At 42.2% G+C, this 19,863-nt stretch overlaps 1 protein-coding gene across 2 annotated transcripts in view; it reads left to right on the plus strand.

The window, feature by feature from the left end:
- The first annotated feature begins 392 nt into the window (after nucleotides 1-392).
- LOC307252650 (adenylate cyclase type 6-like) overlaps nucleotides 393-19,863 on the plus strand; it is a 32,428-nt gene continuing 12,957 nt past the window's right edge. For both annotated transcript variants that reach the window (XM_080030380.1, XM_080030381.1), the window contains exons 1-3: nucleotides 393-553; nucleotides 4,022-4,288; nucleotides 4,424-5,354. In XM_080030380.1, the coding sequence (XP_079886506.1) occupies nucleotides 4,269-4,288; nucleotides 4,424-5,354 (951 nt within the window). In that variant the 5' untranslated portion in view covers nucleotides 393-553; nucleotides 4,022-4,268. The remainder of the gene's footprint in view (nucleotides 554-4,021; nucleotides 4,289-4,423; nucleotides 5,355-19,863) is intronic.

A 19,863-nucleotide genomic window follows, 5' to 3' on the forward strand; every position in this document is an offset into this window, starting at 1 on the left:
CAAATAAGACATATTGAAGTCAATATGATACTAACTGACCCCGTTTAATGGTCAAGTAGGCCTATATATTTTACACTTTCCATTTTTTTTTGCTGAGTTTCCACTTGTTTCCAGTGGGCCTATGCTAATCTAACCCTTAGGCCTACTAGCCATAGCTTTATATTGAATGGGAAGACATGACTACAAACATTTCTTTAATTCGTTTATTTTCTTTCAACTTTTGGAATAGGCTACTTAATTATGCAGTGATATAGGCTAAATAGCCTACTTCGTTTTAATTTGAAAACAACAACCGGAAGTGCGATGTTTGTGTTTCCCTCGTATTGACATTGGTGCTAGGAGCCGAGAGGGTCAGGGGGAGGAGAGGAAAGGGAGTGGAGCGAGAAGACGACAGGAGGAGATTCACCACAGTGTGACCAATTTAACCGGACCATCCCTGGAAAGCTACGCAACAAATGTTCCTCCTCCCTGGCCGCTCCGACCGACACCCACACCGGATCGGATTGTCTGCTGCTGCGGTCCTGTCGGGGAACAGATCCAGAAGATGATCACGGTGAGTCTGTCTATCTCACTGTAAACTGCTGCTGCACACTGCAGGCCGTCATATATAATATATGTTCTCCTGTCACACAAACATCTCCAACGCTGTTGCATTGAACCGTGGACGCCTCTGTCACTTCTCTGTCACTACAGCATTTTTGCCGGAGTGAATGACATAGCTGGCGACAGTCGCTGTAAGGCCTCTACTTCACACTGGTGGTGGTGGCAAAAGGATACACAGACAGTAGGCTACATGTTTTCCACTGGCGGCCAATAACAACAAATAGGAGGGGGGAGGGTGGGGGGGGAGGGTGAGTTGCATCAGTGCAATAATGTTCCTTATTAGGACAGTCCTGATGGGTGTCAATAGGCTACAATGAGAAACTGCACTTTGGCTCACAATGATTCCCATCAGCTGAAGACCATATGGCTCTGATAACACAACTTTAAACTTAAACTGCGATAACACAACTTTAAACTGCTTAGTTTTTGTGCTACCTCCATACCGCTATAAGAACACACAGGATTTGTAAATGCTGATTTTTATTCTCCCCCATCCACTGACTGATGCTGAGGAATGTGCAGCAGCAATAGTAACAGGTTTATGCCTGTTTATTTACACAAAACCCATTTTGTTCAATACACTCATTATGCAAGCAGTGGCTTTGCAGCAGGATGAAGAACATTTGCATAAAAACAAATCGCTCACAGAGACATGTTTTTTTGTGTCTCAACTTGGACTACCGGACGCAACGGAATGGTTTTATGGTCCGCTATGGTTGTCACATAGGCCATGGTGTTATGTAACAAGAAGCCTACGCTGTTTGAATGCGGGCCTTCACACACGGCCTGCCTGTGTGCATGGCATTTATACACCGGATCGCAAACATCATGATGGAAACAGGGCCGAAGAAAGCGCGTAAATGCCATTTAACGCGTTGCATACCTTTTGATTGTCCGTTAAGCCTATTTGATCTATTTTCGCATCTGTATCATCTGGATGACAACTACAGTGCAAGAGAGAGAGAGAGAGAGAGAGAGAGAGAGAGAGAGAGAGAGAGAGAGAGAGAGAGAGAGAGAGAGAGAGGCATACAGTGTCGGACTTGTGTAACTGGAACATTCCCACGAATGAATTACTTTACGCTCGCTGTTTGTGGCTTGTAACGCCACTGTAACGGCTGTCCGGTTAAAAATGTCCCCTAGGAATAGTCAGTTACCCCCGCCAGCCCTTCTCCGCTTCCACGCCTACCCTCTCCTAACGCCAGTGGGGGAAACCGGAGAGTACAGCCAAGCACCACACACACACACACACACACACACACACACACACACACACACACACACACACACACACACACACACACACACACACACACACACACACACACACACACACACACCGAGCGACTGGCAGCACCGCGACGTTTGCGAATGGGTACAAGCTGGTCGACCTTGCGTGAGGGACGCAGCCGGGTAGGGTAGGAGGAGGTGGTGGAGGTGGGCGGAGAGGGGAGACGAGGTGGTGTGCGCGCGCGTGTGTGTGTGTGTGTGTGTGTGAGGGGGGGGGGGGTCTCCTTGAATGCTGTCGATCCGCTGCCAGGCAAGAGGGATCCGGCTTGCACGGATACGTGCCAGAGAAGGCGCATGCAGGCAATATGTAGCGAGGAAATGCTATTTTTACTTCAACAACACAGCATGCCTCTCCGGTGAAAATGCCGGTCGAGTAGGCTATGGCAGTGGCTGTTTAGCGTTCAGAGGCGGATTACCAATTGGGCAATGGTGGCCTAAGCAATTGCCTGAGCCCCCAAGTAACCAAGGGCTCTCATAAAAAAAAAGACGCATGAATTTATGGCTATGGTTTGTCTTCTTCTAATTTCTAACATTTCTATAAGCTGTGTTTCTATAAATCCATATGTTAAAATAACACCAGAAATACAATATATGCTTTCTGTTTCCAACATTGTTTATGGTTGTCTGTCTTCCATCTTGTGTTACGCAATAAGTGATAAGATAACATACTACTACTAGACATTAAAGTAAGAGGAAAATTATGGGGACACAAATATTACACAAAGTAGTTGAATGTGTGTGAATTTGTATTACATTTTACTGTGTTTAATGTTAATGATAACGTTTATGCACATAATTATGATGTACATTAGACAAATTGCATTTTGATGCGTTGGCGGCAACATTGTTTTTGAAACCCTAATGCCAATAAAGCCATTGTATTTTGATATTGAAGAAAATAAGTTGCACATAGGTCTTTCATAGATAGGCCTATATAACGTCTTTCTGCAACTCAGGGCATCTGGATGCCTGGAAAGATCAGCTGGTAGCAGTAATTCAATCAGGACGGAAATACGAATACACTACTATTATTATATTAACTGCTATTGTAAAAAAGCTGTAGGTTGTATTATAGTAACATTGAAGACATGAATACTATAAAATGTGACCAGGTCAGCATTAACCTTCAAACAATTATATCCAAGGAATGCCCACTTTAAGTCGTTAGAGACCATTACAGGAATATGATAGATATATTTCAAAATAATGAAGCCTCATAAACGGAAGGCAGCAATCTGCCTTTTTCTTGCTGTTGCATTAAAAACAGAGTCAGTGGCCCACAACGACTGAATAACAAATAACTCATAACAGACACACTAAAAAAATTGTAGTTAATGTTGATCAGTAACATCTGGTTGATACATCTGGTCGGTCTGTTAAATATGTCATGTAATGCTAAAAGGGGAAGAATTGGTTCCTTGATTTATCTATGACACGGCCCACCGATCTTGTTATGCTGTGTATCCCATCGCTGTCTTGATATGTGTCTTGACAGTGTCCCGTTGTCCAGTGGCTGTATTTATTACTCGTCTTCTGTCATTGATTGTGATAATAAACAGAGCTCAAAGGAGTTGTTCTTTATCCTCAGCCCAACTGGCTCCATAATGCTGTGTGTGTATATGTGTGTTCTTTTGTTTTTGTTTTACCAGAGGGTGTTTTTTTTACATGGGGGTCGAATGGAGAAAGTTCTGATTCACCTTAAAACATTATAATAATTTAAAAAAAGTTTCTTAAGTTATTTTGGGTCCTATCCGCTCCCCCTCATCCCCCATGGTTTTGGAAGCAGCTTGTTCCTCTCCCGTGAATCTGTCTCCGATTTCAGACATGAGGGGAAATCTCAAATGTGTTTCTGGTTATGCCGGGATTCCGGGGATTAAGATTAATTTGTGCATTTATCGGACAATGGTGCGTTTTATTTCCTTTTTGATTTGGGATGAAGGAAATCTTTACTAACAAGGTTTGAAAGAGCTAAATGTTTTGCAGAACTTTGAAATAATAAAGCATTGACATCAACAGACTGAACACAATTTTATCATTACTATCATGATTCTTACCAGATCAACTTTCTTACTTTTTTTTTCTATTTTCTTCAATCTAAAATCTGTATTTGTTTTTTATTTTTTTGTACCAGCCGAAGCTGTGGAGATAGTCCTGGCAGCAGAGACTGGTCTTCTCATTAACCTTGGTCTGTCATCATCACCGGCCCTTGCACACACATCTGGAGCTTTGTGAAACGACTGGTGCTCTGTTTGACCGCATCCAGTCACTCCCACCCTGCGGCCCTGCAGTGTGGCTTCTACAAACCCCTCCTCACTTCTTCAAACAGTTTCTCCAGGGGGATAAATGAGTGAACCGGCTGCAAGGGAAAGGGCTGGGACATGTACCAGAACCCCAACAGGTAAATGACTTACTCCAACTAGTGGATATAGAGGAGGAACTTGTCCTTCAGCCATCGTATCAGTGCCGGTCGTTATCTGTCTTTGACATGTTATGTTCCTGTACTGAACATTCCTCTCTCTCTCTGCTCACACAGAATGTCCTGGTTCAGTGGTTTCCTAGTCGCCAGAGTGGACGACCGCAAGACTGCGTGGGGAGAGCGCAATGGCAAGAAGTCCAAACGGAAGGGAGGCTCATCTCTCTGCAACCCGCGTTACATGAGCTGTCTGCGGGACCCTGATGCCATGGAGCCCCCATCCGGAGCCCCTCTCCACCAGCACCACCGCGGAGGGGGGGCTGGGGCTGTTGGAGGCGGGGGCAACTTCGGCGTCCGTTGCGGATGGCAGGAGGACCACTACGGCAAGAGGGGAGGGGAAGGGGTCGGCCTGAAATCGGTCGACTTGGGCTTCGAGGACGGGGATTTGAAAGGGAGGAAAGGGGGATGCAACGGAGGGAGTGGGGACATGGGCGACGAGGGTCCCAACGGCGCGGCGGGGGTGGTGACGGCCGCCGACTGCTGGCTCAGGGTGGTGCGGGTGTTCCAGTCCAAGAAGTTTCAGTCGCGCAAACTGGAGCGCCTGTACCAGCGTTACTTCTTCAGACTGAACCAGAGCTCATTGACCATGCTCATGGGGGTGCTCGTGATCGTGTGCGGCATCATGCTGACCTTCCACTGTGTGCACGCCGCGCCCCACGTGGCCTACCTGTCGGCGCTGTCGGTGGCGATGGCGCTCTTCATGGCTCTCATGGTGGTGTGCAACCGCAACGGCTTTCACCAGGACTACATGTGGATGGTGAGTTACCTGGTGATCGGAGTCTTGGTGCTGGTGCAGGTGTTCGGGGTGCTCATGGTGGCCCCCAGGAGCGCGTCGGAAGGCATCTGGTGGTCCGTGTTCTTCATCTACATCATCTACACTCTGCTGCCTGTGAGGATGAGAGCGGCCGTGGTGAGCGGAGCAGTGTTGTCAATCATTCACGTGGTCACCACCTGGTACATAAACCAGGAAGACAAGTTCCTCTGGAAACAGGTAAGAGAGGCTCGACCACTCTTTGCATGATGTCATCATGGTTGACCTGAACTGACACTGTGCTAGAAAGGAAACTAGTTTGACATTTCTTCAATAGTCTTCCATTCCTGGTAGCTATGTTATTTCACAGACGGTTTATGGAAATGTTATATAGCAATGAGGTTCAGTGTATTGTAACGAGTGGCGTGGACTAACAGACAAAAGGGTGCTCTCACTGTCAAACCTTCATTGAATACAGGGGACAAGCTGCAGATAGTTAGCTAATGCAATGTAACACAGCTGATGTTATGAAATGGGACAGTCTGCTCACTCAAAACGACAACATAACAAAGCGTTTAGTCCAGTGCAAGTCATGGTGGGAAATTGGCCATCGTTACAATAGGTTTCACTTCTAGCTTGCAGAACCTTTGGTGGGTCCATCTGCACACATGCATGTTGTGTAGCGCAGCATTTCTAAATTAAGATAACTTCATTTTAAGGGTGTGGAGGGATGATGTCTTGAGCTGTAATAGCTGGACTTTTCTAATAAGGAACTAGAAACTATTATGTTTTTATGAGAGTTAGAAAATGCTGTGGCAGTAGTGATATTCCAGTTTTTCTGAGTTCATGAACATTATCATTCATTAGGATACATGCTTCTGAACACCTGTCTCTTTGGCTCTTTGACTCAATTACGTTCACTAGCTAGTTGCTAACTGGATGTGCCTGTTTTGTGCTGGGCAGTACAGTACAAAGCTGATTACAGACGCCTGATGTGGCTGCAAACAAGGTCGATGAGAGCAGTGAAACAGAACCAAAATAGTAAAGTTGTGGTCCATAGAATAAAAACAGTGAGCTGAAAGGTGCTAAACGAGCTACTCTTTGGGGAAGAACTTGTAGAATGTAGAGCTGAACTGATTAGTCCACGGACAGCAATTTAAACTGCAAATATTTTGAAAATGAGTTCATCGTTAAAGCATCAAATGCCATACATTGCTGAGTTTAGGCCTCTGAGTTGTGAGGACTTACTTGTTCAAACGAACAAGACATTGAAGACAATACTTTAAGCTCTGGTCAATTGTAACACATTTTTTTAAACTATTTTCTGAAATTTGAAAGACTAATGAGAAATTCATCAATCATGAAAATAAACGTCAGTATAATAATAACAAACAAGATTATTCAGAATTAGAATGTAAAGGTGCATTAAAAGAAAGTAACAATAAGAAACTGAAAGTTATAACATACAGAGTGATAGGTTATCATTACGATTTGACTGAACTTGAAACGTTTTAACCTCACTAAATGTTTGTAGGGCATCACCCACGGTATAAAAGTGTTTTACCGTGGGAATTCGCCACAAATCCAATGCCTATAAATTGCTCTGCTGTTTATTGTATCCGAGTATTCACATACTCAGGTTTTTATGGGTCTTGCTGTACAGTGTGTTGTTTGTGCATCATGCCAAGGTCCTAGGGGCTCGCTGAAGGTCAGCGGACTGAATGTACTGCTCCGGCTGGACAGCTCTGTGTGTGTGTGTGTGTGTGTGTGTGTGTGTGTGTGTGTGTGTGTGTGTGTGTGTGTGTGTGTGTGTGTGTGTGTGCTGGTGCTGTTTTGTGACAGTGGGAGAAAACCGTGATATAAAGCAGTGTCACTCAGGTCTCTGTGCTCTCACACAAGGGACGCTTTGTACTTTTCACCAAGGGTGGGGTGACAGGGATGAGGCAGAGGATGGTGGCTGCTTACTTTCTGTTCTGTTTTGTAACTGTCGTGTCCATGGGGAAAAGTTATGGGAAACATAATGGGAAGGCAATTATATGAAAACAATAGGGGGATATAGGACCTAATTATGAATCAGTGATTGTAACCATAATGTTTCTGCCATCACTATATAAGGTATGAGTTCAGTAACACATGTTGCCCCGCCACGTGTAAATATTGCAGTTTATAGCCTCATCTATTCCAAGAAAACAGCCCAATTAAGGCTCTTAATCACTTTGTTATAATATTGGAATTGTTTACTATAAAGGATATACTGAAGTACAGGACAAGGTTAACGCTTCGTGGGAACTGCTGTGTGCACTGTTACATCACGCATGATATACTATCGCGCAATCCGTCAATGGCTCCAACACTGTTTGCCATCGTTAAATGAGTGAATGTGGTGAGATAGCTGCTGCTCGGCAATGCTGTTTATTCCTAAGGTCGTCTGTGTAACACGGTAAAACAGAGTCATCAATCACTGCTTCAAGCTTGTGTGCGAGTATTTCCTCTTTCTCCAATAACTCATTAACTTCACTGGGTTTCCGTTGTTGATGGGTACAGGTAATATTAAAGTTGTGTATGAGGAATGATGCAAATACGGATCGTCTTTTATGTCTGTCTTTCCATTGTCGCCTTCTTTTTGCTGGCACTGCGGTTTAAATGGGGAATTGAGAAGGATCTGTGAAGTTGAGTCTTGTTGAGCTTTCTTGTGAGTGCAAGTGTGTTTATCACTGAATAAGACCCTGTTGTTTTTGTTATTTGTACTCATAAGTGGATTGCTGAGTTGATACAGTGACCTTCTATGGGTGGTTTTTAAATCCCCCGTTCCCAAGAATCTTGTATTTTCCACCTAAATCCATACACCTTTGAAAATATTCACACAGGTATTTATTTTCAAAAACTTTTATTGTGATTGTTTTTTATTAAGCTGACATATTTGATCTTGCAGAGAAACACATTAATATTACTTTACGTTATTTAGCTTTGTGTTTATTGTGCAACATGGCGTTCAGTTTATAAAGTATATAATACTTAATACTTTACAAATAAAATCTATTATTATATTCTGTTTAAAACGTGACCACCTATTGAAGAGTGAAGCACAAAACTCTTTACTGTAGATAAGTTACCTTGTCTTTATGACAACATGACATTTGGAAATGCAAGTTTTCCTGTTTTAGGTAAAATACTAGCTCACATTGTCAGCAATTTACAGTATTTAATCCAAAACAATCGTTCCAAAGCAGAGACATGAAAGACAAAAAAAAGTCTGTACAGAATAGCTTGATTGGCCATTTATTCATTTATCACAATTCATTCTTATTCACTAAAAGAAGAGACATCCACAAATTGCATAAGCTGAAAACTGAACAGCAGTAAAGTAAAAAAAAATTGTTGAGTAGATTGAAATGACTGTAGACATCTGAATTGTGTCTGTATGCTTAAAGGGAAGTATTGAATGTTTGTCTCTTGAAATGTATGGCCCTTAATCCTTTCCAACTTAAAAACACATGTTGTCCATCTGGTTGCTTCATAACCTATATTGCGCTTGGCGTTGGTTGATATGTGTGTATATTACAGCTGCATACAGTAAAAATAGAGCGTCTGCTCTTAGGTTCCCTTTGAGTGTCTTCTTGTACACGCTCACACCATAAACTAGAGGGTTTAGGAGTTAAAGGCACCTTGTTATAAACAGACTATCAAAGTTTTAGAAGTGGTTTCTAATGGAGACGTCTTGCTACATGTGAGCTTCACTCCTTGAGTTTTTCATGTCGCCATGTCTGCGATCTTCAGACTCCTCAGCTGAAATCAATTAGCCATAGTACGAACACATGTGTGTGTCCCACCCAACCACACAGCTACACACACACACACACACACACACACACACACACACACACACACACACACGTTCAATGCTTTGCACACACACATTCCATGCTTTGTTATGGTTGTCCCCCTCCTTTCTAGTCTCTATGGTATGTCAGAATTGCTGCTGTTTGTTTGTCTTTGAGAAGGAACACCCCAAAACTATTGTTGTGCCTGTATGTATGGGTGTCTCCACGATGAAAACTGGAAAAATGCACCAGTAAAGCCCAAGCTTGTTTTATACATGTCATTCTGCTGGGCTGTACTTGAAACTGATGACTGCACTGAAACTTTGGGACATTATTTGATTTGATCCCCCTCCACTGCATTGGCTAACATTGTCGTATGGATGTTGTTGACTCAAGTGCTGTGAGAGGTCAAAGACTGGTTCCTAAAAATACCCAGCCCTTGTTGTTTCTGCTAACTGTTGCATCACATGGAACAGTCTTATCAAAGCCTGCGTCACTCTAGGTCAATCTAACCCCCTTTTATCTGCATGAACATGGTGCTGACTTTTCACATACCCTCAAACACTACTGGGATAGTATATTCACAGATACTTGAATGACTTATTTAGCTTTTCATATTATTTCGTCAGATTTCGGGGATTTGATCTTACATACACAAGCACAGCAGATATTAAGCCCCTAAAATCCCAAACTCGGACCATTCGAGGAGCATATGAAGGCAGCATCTGATATGGATAGTGTTAACAGTACATTTTGCAACCCGGATGGCCAAAAGCTCAGGGATCTCTTCATCCCTCCAGTTTGCAGACATTTATGTCTCAATAGTTTAAAATCTCCTTAAGCCAGGGACACCTTATTTTTCCGCCAGTCGCGCGACATACACATCGATATTTACGTCAGCGATATGCCCTGCTCTGGACAATGGGCTTTTCTTTTCACACATTAGGTGGACTTTGGGCTAGGGGGCAGCCAGGGTGAAGTCCGGGTGCAGTCTGGGTCAGATAGTCAGAATATTTGTGTTCACACATACATCTTAGCTCACCCAGGCACGGTGCAATGTTTGTGAAAGGATCTCATGTTTCATTGGTCTCTTTGTCAAGCTCTCACTTAGTCTTTGTGTTTCTCTATATTCACAAGATAAGATAAGTAGTTTAAACAACAATGTGCTGCTCATGTAGACATGCTCTTAGTGTACAGGTCCTTCTCATATAATTAGCATATTGTGATAAAGTTGATTGTTTTCCATAATGTAATGATAATAATTGAACTTTCATATATTTTAGATTCATTGCACACCAACTGAAATATTTCAGGTCTTTTGTTGTTTTAATACTGATGATTTTGGCATACAGCTCATGAAAACCCCAAATTCCTATCTCAAAAAATTAGCATATCATGAAAAGGTACTCTAAACGAGCTCTTAACCTAATCATCTGAATCAACTAATTAACTCTAAACACCTGCAAAAGATTCCTGATGCTTTTAAAAACTCCCAGCCTGGTTCATTACTCAAAACCGCAATCATGGGTAAGACTGCCGACCTGACTGCTGTCCAGAAGGCCATCAAGACACAGAAAGAAATTTCTGAGCGAATAGGCTGTTCCCAGAGTGCTGTATCAAGGCACCTCAGTGGGAAGTCTGTGGGAAGGAAAAAGTTTGGCAGAAAACGCTGCACAACCAGAAGAGGTGACCGGACCCTGAGGAGGATTGTGGAGAAGGGCCGATTCCAGACCTTGGGGGACCTGCGGAAGCAGTGGACTGAGTCTGGAGTAGAAACATCCAGAGCCACCGTGTGCAGGCGTGTGCAGGAAATGGGCTACAGGTGCCGCATTCCCCAGGTCAAGCCACTTTTGAACCAGAAACAGCGGCAGAAGCGCCTGACCTGGGCTACAAAGAAGCAGCACTGGACTGTTGCTCAGTGGTCCAAAGTACTTTTTTCGGATGAAAGCAAATTTTGCATGTCATTCGGAAATCAAGGTGCCAGAGTCTGGAGGAAGACTGGGGAGAAGGAAATGCCAAAATGCCTGAAGTCCAGTGTCAAGTACCCACAGTCAGTGATGGTCTGGGGTGCCATGTCAGCTGCTGGTGTTGGTCCACTGTGTTTTATCAAAGGCAGGGTCAATGCAGCTAGCTATCAGGAGATTTTGGAGCACTTCATGCTTCCATCTGCTGAAAAGCTTTATGGAGATGAAGATTTCATTTTTCAACAAGACCTGGCACCTGCTCACAGTGCCAAAACCACTGTTAAATGGTTTACTGACCATGGTATTACTGTGCTCAATTGGCCTGCCAACTCTCCTGACCTGAACCCCATAGAGAATCTGTGGGATATTGTGAAGAGGAAGTTGAGAGACACCAGACCCAATACTGTGGATGAGCTTAAGGCCGCTATCGAAGCATCCTGGGCCTCCATAACACCTCAGCAGTGCCACAGGCTGATTGCCTCCATGCCACGCCGCATTGAAGCAGTCATTTCTGCGAAAGGATTCCCGACCAAGTATTGAGTGCATAACTGAACATAATTATTTGAAGGTTGACTTTTTTGTATTAAAAACACTTTTCTTTTATTGGTCGGATGAAATATGCTAATTTTTTGAGATAGGAATTTGGGGTTTTCATGAGCTGTATGCCAAAATCATCAGTATTAAAACAACAAAAGACCTGAAATATTTCAGTTGGTGTGCAATGAATCTAAAATATATGAAAGTTCAATTATTATCATTACATTATGGAAAATAATCAACTTTATCACATTATGCTAATTATATGAGAAGGACCTGTATATGCAAGTCCACTATGGTGTCACGTCAAACTTTCCTAAAGGCTGTAGTCCAGGATATTTTACAGAAAATAAATTCATTTTATCATCCCAAATCTTACACCCTCTCAACTTTACCAGCTGTTCACAGTTTGGCAGCAGCTCCCGGTGCTGGAATGAGCTTGTGTGCATCGTGCATCAAGATGGGAGACTTGAATCCTGGTGGAGGATGTGTCAGCCTGTGACGATCACCTACAGCTATAGAATAAGACACCTTGTATAAGGGAAAGAGGAGGCAGCGAGGCGACGTGTGAACGGAGGAGGATCCGATATTCTCACCACGCAGTCCTTCCACGGCCTCCTTGATAAATTATTTGTGTGTTTAACACGGCAGCAGCATTTTAACGAGGCTACCTGTCACATGTACACTTTGCTCACGACCAGGATGGCTGCTGACTGACGGGATCCCACACACACACACACACACACACACACACACACACACACACACACACACACACACACACACACACACACACACACACACACACACACACACGTGTGTACATGGTGATTTATACACCTGAATGCGATAGGATCTGTCATTGCATGTGTATTTCTCTGTGTAAATACATTTTGCTTGTTTGTACCTGCCAGTATTGAATGATGATTATTGCATGGACACACACACACACACACACACACACACACACACACACACACACACACACACACACACACACACACACACACACACACACACACACACACACACACACACACACACACACACATACCACCACTGAAAAATGGCCAACCTGTGGACCAATAAGAGCACTGGAAAAATGTGTTTAGCATCACTTCTGAGAAAGATGGGGAATAAACAGCATTGCTAAGTGTCTCCCTCAGTGCTTGTGTTCAGTCGGTCTAGCGGTTGCCATGGAAACAACTAGGACTCAAGCAGCAGACCCAGTTCAGCCTGCTGGTGAACAGTTTGGTAACCGTTGCGTCAAGAAAAGAATCAGGTCAAAATTGATTATCTTTCGCTGTTCACTCCTTTTAGCAATCTGACAGCTGACTGAATAGATAGCTTTTCTAGGATAAATTCATGTTTTTGTTTTCCTCCCCCCTGCTGTCGGAATGAGACCGTCCATAATTAAACGTGGCGATGACAGAGGAGAGGTCATTTGAGTGGAGGTGGTGGGGAGTCGAGAGGGAGGGATGCACATTATGTTGTTTGCCAGTTGCCTGGTTCAGGGAAGCTTATCTCTGGTCGACTCGCTATGACTGTGCATGTTTGCAGCCCCAGTGTTGTTGATGTGTGTGTTGGGCCTCAAAGATGCGCACACTTTATAAAGAGCTCCCTGGGTTGAATACATTGACCTTGTCTGGTCCTGTTATTCATCTGAGTTTTTTTTCTGGCAAAGATAATTGGTTTTATTTCTGATTACGACTCCTTTACAATCCTCTAATGTTGACATTGCTCCTCTTAAGAGGCTTTTTCTTTAGTCACATAAGTTATCCTTGAACCTATTGTCCGCCCACAGCGTGTAAAGCCTTACATCCTTGCAGTGGTCCCATGTGTTCCAGGAAAACTTGGTAATATTGTGAAAAAGGTTTTGATTCTCTCAAGCTCCCTTTGTTTTTGTGCAGATATTTTATTTTTTGCTCTTTAAATGAAACCACTTTTCTCATACTCCAATGCCAGATTATTTTAATAGTCACACTCTCTCCACAGTTGTCACACCCGCCTGGTTGCCAGCAGACATGCGTGCGGCGTGCAGTTTTTCAGTGTTAGGACCCCCAGCATGTCCCTGCCCGTGTTTACACAAACAAGACTGAGGGAAAAGGAGTCTGACCAGTTTGAACGTGATCAATATGAATCAGGATGACTGGCCGTACATTACAAATAATTGTTCACGACCTGGGTGTTCATTATTCATGTAAAGTGTGTGGTGTAGTGTTTCAGTGCACAGCCTCTCATCTGCTCACAGATGTCTGGAACTGCTTTTAAAATGCCGCCAACAAATAGATTTATTAATAGAAATGCAAGTGTCATTAATCATACTTTTATGCTGATGTTTATGTTTCATAATAAATATTTTCTTCCCTTATCCAAACCGCTTAATACAAGTGGTGACAGGGTAAGAGTTGGAGCGGCAGTGTATGCAGTGTTCTGTAGCTTTATGTGTGTTTTGTTAATATGTTTGTAGTGATAAAATATAAGGACTTCTAATATGAGCGATGATTGCTCTCTGAAGAGTTTTGGGGGTGGTGTTTTTTCCAAACTATCCAAAAATTAAAACAAGCAAAAGTGTGAGGAATGGATTGTCAGCTCAATTCATTAGTTTGTCTGTCAAACAAGCTAGCAGATATTTGGAGGCTGCTGCTACTCTTTGTTGGATTTTGAGCAGTTAATGGTATAGCAACCAGAGCCGACAATACCCGAGAGTGAGTGTTACATTTACCAAACACATTGGCAAAATAGGTTAAATATTAGATTGATTACTGTCCTTCTAAAAAAAAATCCTTGCTCCTAACAATCCCCCACTGCAATGGCTCACGGTTTACACATGTGAAAAATAACAGTTGCAGTGATGAAGTTTATAAAGTCTACACAACAGTTTATTATAGGAAATAGTCAGGGGTGTATTTTGGACTCAGCATGAGTTAACTTCAGTATAATACTCTATAATCTTCTTTGTTTGTTTCTTTAATAGATTTTTATTGAAAACGGTGTGTTGACCGGACTGTGTCACTTTCTGTGTGAACTAGGATATTTTATGATAAATATGTCCAAGATATAATATAACCATATCCTGCAACGCTTTATCTCCCGCACGTTTACGTTAATGTGAAAATCTATGATGGGAATCTGCAGGCTGCCTACATTCACATTTATAGGAGTAGTTTAAATATGGATCAAAAGATACTTAACCTAAACCCTTTGAAAACAAGTGACTGAAATTGAAGAACTACAGAACTAGTAAACTCAAATATGTTAGGGAATAATGAATAGGATTTTTTGGTTTTACCAGGGCAGTTTTGTTTAAATGACACTGCTTCTTGTCGTTTGCAATGATGACAGATTTGACAAAACAGTTTGATTTATGTTGTCCTGGAAATGGCCTGGAAAACGATTTTTTTGAGAAAGGACAAAATGTGCTGCTGTTCATCACAAATTCCATAAATGACAAGACTTTACAGGTGACTGTGCGCAGGATTATAATTATTTGAATCTTTAGTTTAAAATATACATTTTCATATGAAGTTTTTCCACAGTAAAGTGACAAATGTCTGATTATGCTAAGACTCAGTTAGCTCACCCCCTGGCAGTGTTCAACTTCAGACCACACCGGGCAGAGTGAGGAGGCGGGCCTTGACTCTTTATCTCTTGATGTGGTTCTGGTCATTTCAGATAAGAGCAGTGAGCGCTGTGTGTAGACATGAGGCTCAGGCTGAGTACACAAACCCAGCAGCTGCCTGGCACCGCGCGCGCGCGCGCGCGCACACACACACACACACACACACACACACACACACACACACACACACACACACACACACACACACACACACACACACACACACACACACACACACACACACACACAAAGACTCTTTCACAAAGGCTCAAAGTGACAGTTAGTGCTAGTCTGAACAGGGGGATACAGGACAAAATTATTGAAATGAGAGAAAATGGAAAAAATAACAGACACTCTCAAGGAAAGATAAGGGCGAACCTGCAGGGGACACTCTGATGGTTTGTCACGAGTAAAGCACTGTCATTGGGTTTGGGGGTGCTGCTATGAGTGTGTTTTACAGACCTTGATCCAACACAGATGGTCTAAGGCGTTCCAGATGCTCCTCAAAGGCCCATGAGCTTTGACTTGCACTCTTGCTGGCTCCGGTTCAACAACAATATACCATCAGTCACTGCTCCCTCTGGGAAAAGGTCTTAAATAAATTCAGCGTCTTGTTCTACACACAGTTTTGTCCAGCTTAATGATTTTTTCCATGTCACAATGAAATATTGTCCCCAGTCTATTTAAGTGACCTCAGTAGTCCGAGAAAACTTCCAACCAATTTAAGTGAAATGGATTAGTTGATTAATTGACGTCTGCTAAACTCCTCCTTAATACTGCGATTCTCCAGTCATAGCTTAGCAAATGTAACTAGGCACGTCAGGCCTTTTCCACTTGTGGAAGCGTGTGCATGATCCTTTAATATGAGCAATGATTGCCCTTTAAAGATCTTTTGGGGTGTTCCCTTTTTCCAACCTTTCCAAAAACAAAAGGAGCAAAAGTGTGAGGAATGTATTGAAGAGTGTGTTTTTCATCTTTGTCCACTGTAATCACAGTATGTTCAACCAGCTAGCAGATAATTGGATGCTAACAAAGTAACATCAGCGGTTCTGTCCCTCTCTTTGTTTTATTTTGAGCAGTTAATGGTAGCAACCAGAGCCGACATTACCCGAGAGAGTGTTACATTTACCAAATACATTGGTTAGTTCTCACCCTCAAGGCCTTTTTCTTACATTTTCCTTATCCTACTTATAATTGTAGGCCTAACTAGCTCTACACTACACACAAACAATGTTGATTTTGAAGGCAATACACAGCATTTTTATTCAAACTGTTTATTTTTAGCCAGGGACCTGTTAGCTTTTACCACAATCATCCATGCAACCATCAAATGCATATTTTACCTTTTCCTAGGGTTACTGTTTCAAAACAAGTTTCCTAAAAACACTAAAAAGTAAGTGGTAGAGATAATCATATTTGCTGAAGACAGCTAAAAATGCAAAGTCTGCTTTCGTCTTCCTCCTTCTAAAATAAAAAATAAAATATAATAAGGTAAGTTGGCAGATGAGAAACAGGACATGCTGAGAATACTGTGGACCATCGACAGTGTAATGACTTTGTAAGAAAGTCATGGGGGGGAGGGTGGGACTGCAGGTCTTTGGAGGTAGGTTGAGGAATGTGGGTGATAGTTGCTAAGTGAAAGCTGTGCTGCCAGCTCTGATAATTCACAGCCATCGTGGGTGTGAGTCTCGGGCCAACACTAAGCAAAACCTTTCACAAGACTGAGAAAGAGGCACATGGAGAGAGAGAGAGAGGGAGAGAGAGAGAAATAGAGACTCTTCAACAACATTGAGTTATATCTAAATAAATTACCAACATCATCATATCCCCATCTTCAACACAAAGAGATCTAACTACTGCCCGCTTCAAAATGATCTCTCGAACATTATTATGTGATCATAATAATGGCTTGTTTTTGCATTACAACAACTTTTAACCTGCCTGGCTGATTGATGGTCATAAGAGACAATCCATGTGATTGATCTTTTTCTTGCTTTCAGCTCAACCAAAGGGATTCATAGAGTAAAGTGCATCATCCAGAAAGGGTGTTTGTCTGCAGCTCAAGTATTCATTTTGCTAATTTAATTTTTTAAGCCTTTGAAGTTTTTATTCTGTCCACTTACTTGCAAGAGGCCTAATCAAATGAAGTGGCAAAGTATAGAAATTCCATGTGTCTTGGGAAAATGTTAAGATCTTTCCTTACCTTCGAATTTGTTTGTGCTTTTGTGTGTATGTACACACTCACATGCACGCACTGTGTCTGAGTATTGTTAGTAGGACAGAGAGCAGGATAGGGGGGATTAAACGATGGGGCAGGTCACCTACAGCTGCTCCTTGTGAATGTACTGTGGAAAAAAGAGATGGCTGACACTGCCAGCAAGAAAATCATTTTATACTGAAACCAATTTGATTAAGATTATTCAGTTTTGAATAGTCCTGCAATTGTGACTATTACAGTAATCACATCCTACTGTCTGTTTTGGATTGTTTAAATACTTGAATTGCAGATAATGAAACACATAAAACCAAAATATTGATCCCTTTTCTTTTATGTTGGCCCACAACACTTGACATTTTATGACATTTTAAATTGATTTAGCGTTAGTGAACAGTTGTTCAATGACACCTCTAGCTGTAACAGAGCAACATTATCATTCTTGGAAGTCATGTGTACCACCTGTTGAATGTAAATCCAATAATCACTCTTTTTTTTTACCTTTGTCTTTGGCCTCCCACATCCGTCTCTTTAGCTGCTAAATGCTCCACTATGTTCAGCAGATAACTGACTGTCTGCTTGTTGGTAGGTGCTGGGCAGATAGCAAGAGATGTTTCACTGAAAAACAGATGCCTGCTTTGATAATAAAATAATCGTATGAATTCTGTTTAGGTTAGGTAAACGTCATGGCCCAGAAAACTATAACACTACCCAAAAAAGCTTTGTTATGCTAATAAAGCTCTGTGAATCTGAGGAGCTCTGCAGATGGCTCATTCTCTAAAAGTGCATTGCTACTACAACCTTCTACTTACGAGTGGCAAGATGATCCATTCAAATAAAATTATTAATAATATCTGCCGTAGATAATCTTATCCTGGTATATAACATTTTTTGTGTCCTTTTGATGGATTCTTTTCAAATGTCCCGTTTGTCCACATTCTCCCACATTGCTCACTCTCCTCCTCAAACACACTCTATCCCAGCCTGAAACTTGGCCCGATGGCCTTAAAAGTCAATGTTTATAGACTCACTGTCAGGACCACAGACTTCCTGCTAAAGTAAATGTCTGCTGTGCTAAATCCATCATAAAGGCGGGGGACATTTATAAATAAAGTCTTCTGGACGTTCCATTAGCCCCCCTCTCGGCTTTTGCTGCCCATCCAACTTGGAAACGGTTTATTGAAAGGGGTTTTAACAAGGTGCAGAGTGGTGACGTGTGCCTGGATGTGGAGGGAAGGTGTAGTGTCGCACTACCACGCTAGCCACGCTGGCGCAGTGACTCTATAGTCGGCCAGTCACTCCACCACTTTGGTTCGGACTGAAACATCTCAACTATTTGATAGATGGCCGTGAATTTTTATACAGACGTTCATGGTTCCAAGAGGATGAATGTTACTCACTTTGGAGCTCCCCTGACTTTAACTCTAGCGTCACTAGGAGATATGAGTGAAAAGGACCACCAACTATTTGCTGTTAAATGTAAGCCTTCTATACATTCATGTTCCTCTCACGATGGAGTTGATCAAAGGGTAATGTTGTTGAGCATTATTTCATACACGTTTTCCCAGAATTCATGCACATGTATTCATTTTCTTTAGAAAGTTTGGGGAATCTAAAATCAAGTTTCAAATGATTTTCTAGATATCTCGGGTTATAACATAAAAATAACTTTATTGTTAATGTATTTCAGTCACAACAGACTTACTTGTTAAGCAGAAAGGTGGTCATTTGTTCAGCAATGCATCCGTAGAGACACGTTGATCATTTATTGATTAAGCCTGCATATCCTCCCTAAGCTGTTTTTGGACTGTTTGTGGAAAACTAAATTTTAATCTATGTTGTGCTGAATAGCAGTGTGAGTGCTGTTTCCCTGTTCTGTCTAGATCAGAGTGGCTCTTACATAATGCCATTTTGATATCCAGGGATTAAGCCGAGGTCCTCTTCTCCACAGGCTGGCATACTGGCTGCTTCCAACATGTCACCCTCGTGGAAATGACAAGTGCTTTTACGGCAAAAGAAAAAAAAGAAAGAAGATTTATTTTAGTCTCTTCAAAGCTAAAATAACCCGTTTAGTAGGCTCTTATCATACTGGTAACGTTGTCATGAACCCTACCTGACAGGCAATGAAGATTTTAATGCGTAGTGTTATTATGATCATTAATTATCCAAATATTTGCATTGGTTTTCACAGGTATTATATAGCCATTGCACTCAATACTCCCAAAATAAATTGCAAACAGACAGTAGCCTACAGTGAAGCTGTGCTACACAGAAAATAACCATACAGAGCATAGCGAGACAGAAATGTACAAGTTGCATTTTTTAAATTTAAATTAGGAAGGAAGGAAGGACGGGGGCTACATTGTTTTAATTGAGGGGAATTCAAGATTCAAAATAGAACAGAAACGGTTACTAGACTCCGCAGTATTTCTGATAGGATCCTCTGGCTGTGTATTTCAGATGTTCAAGTTAAAGGTTACACATTACCTCCTCCACCCAGAGTAAATGAGAATGGGGCAAGGCCTTTTTTCCAGCTACGGAGTATCAGGCGGCGTAAAGTGTTATGATGACAATGGTGCCAGACCACACC

Source organism: Ammodytes marinus (genome assembly GCF_949987685.1).
Source record: "Ammodytes marinus genome assembly, chromosome: 7".
Classification (NCBI taxonomy): Eukaryota; Metazoa; Chordata; class Actinopteri; order Uranoscopiformes; family Ammodytidae; genus Ammodytes; species Ammodytes marinus.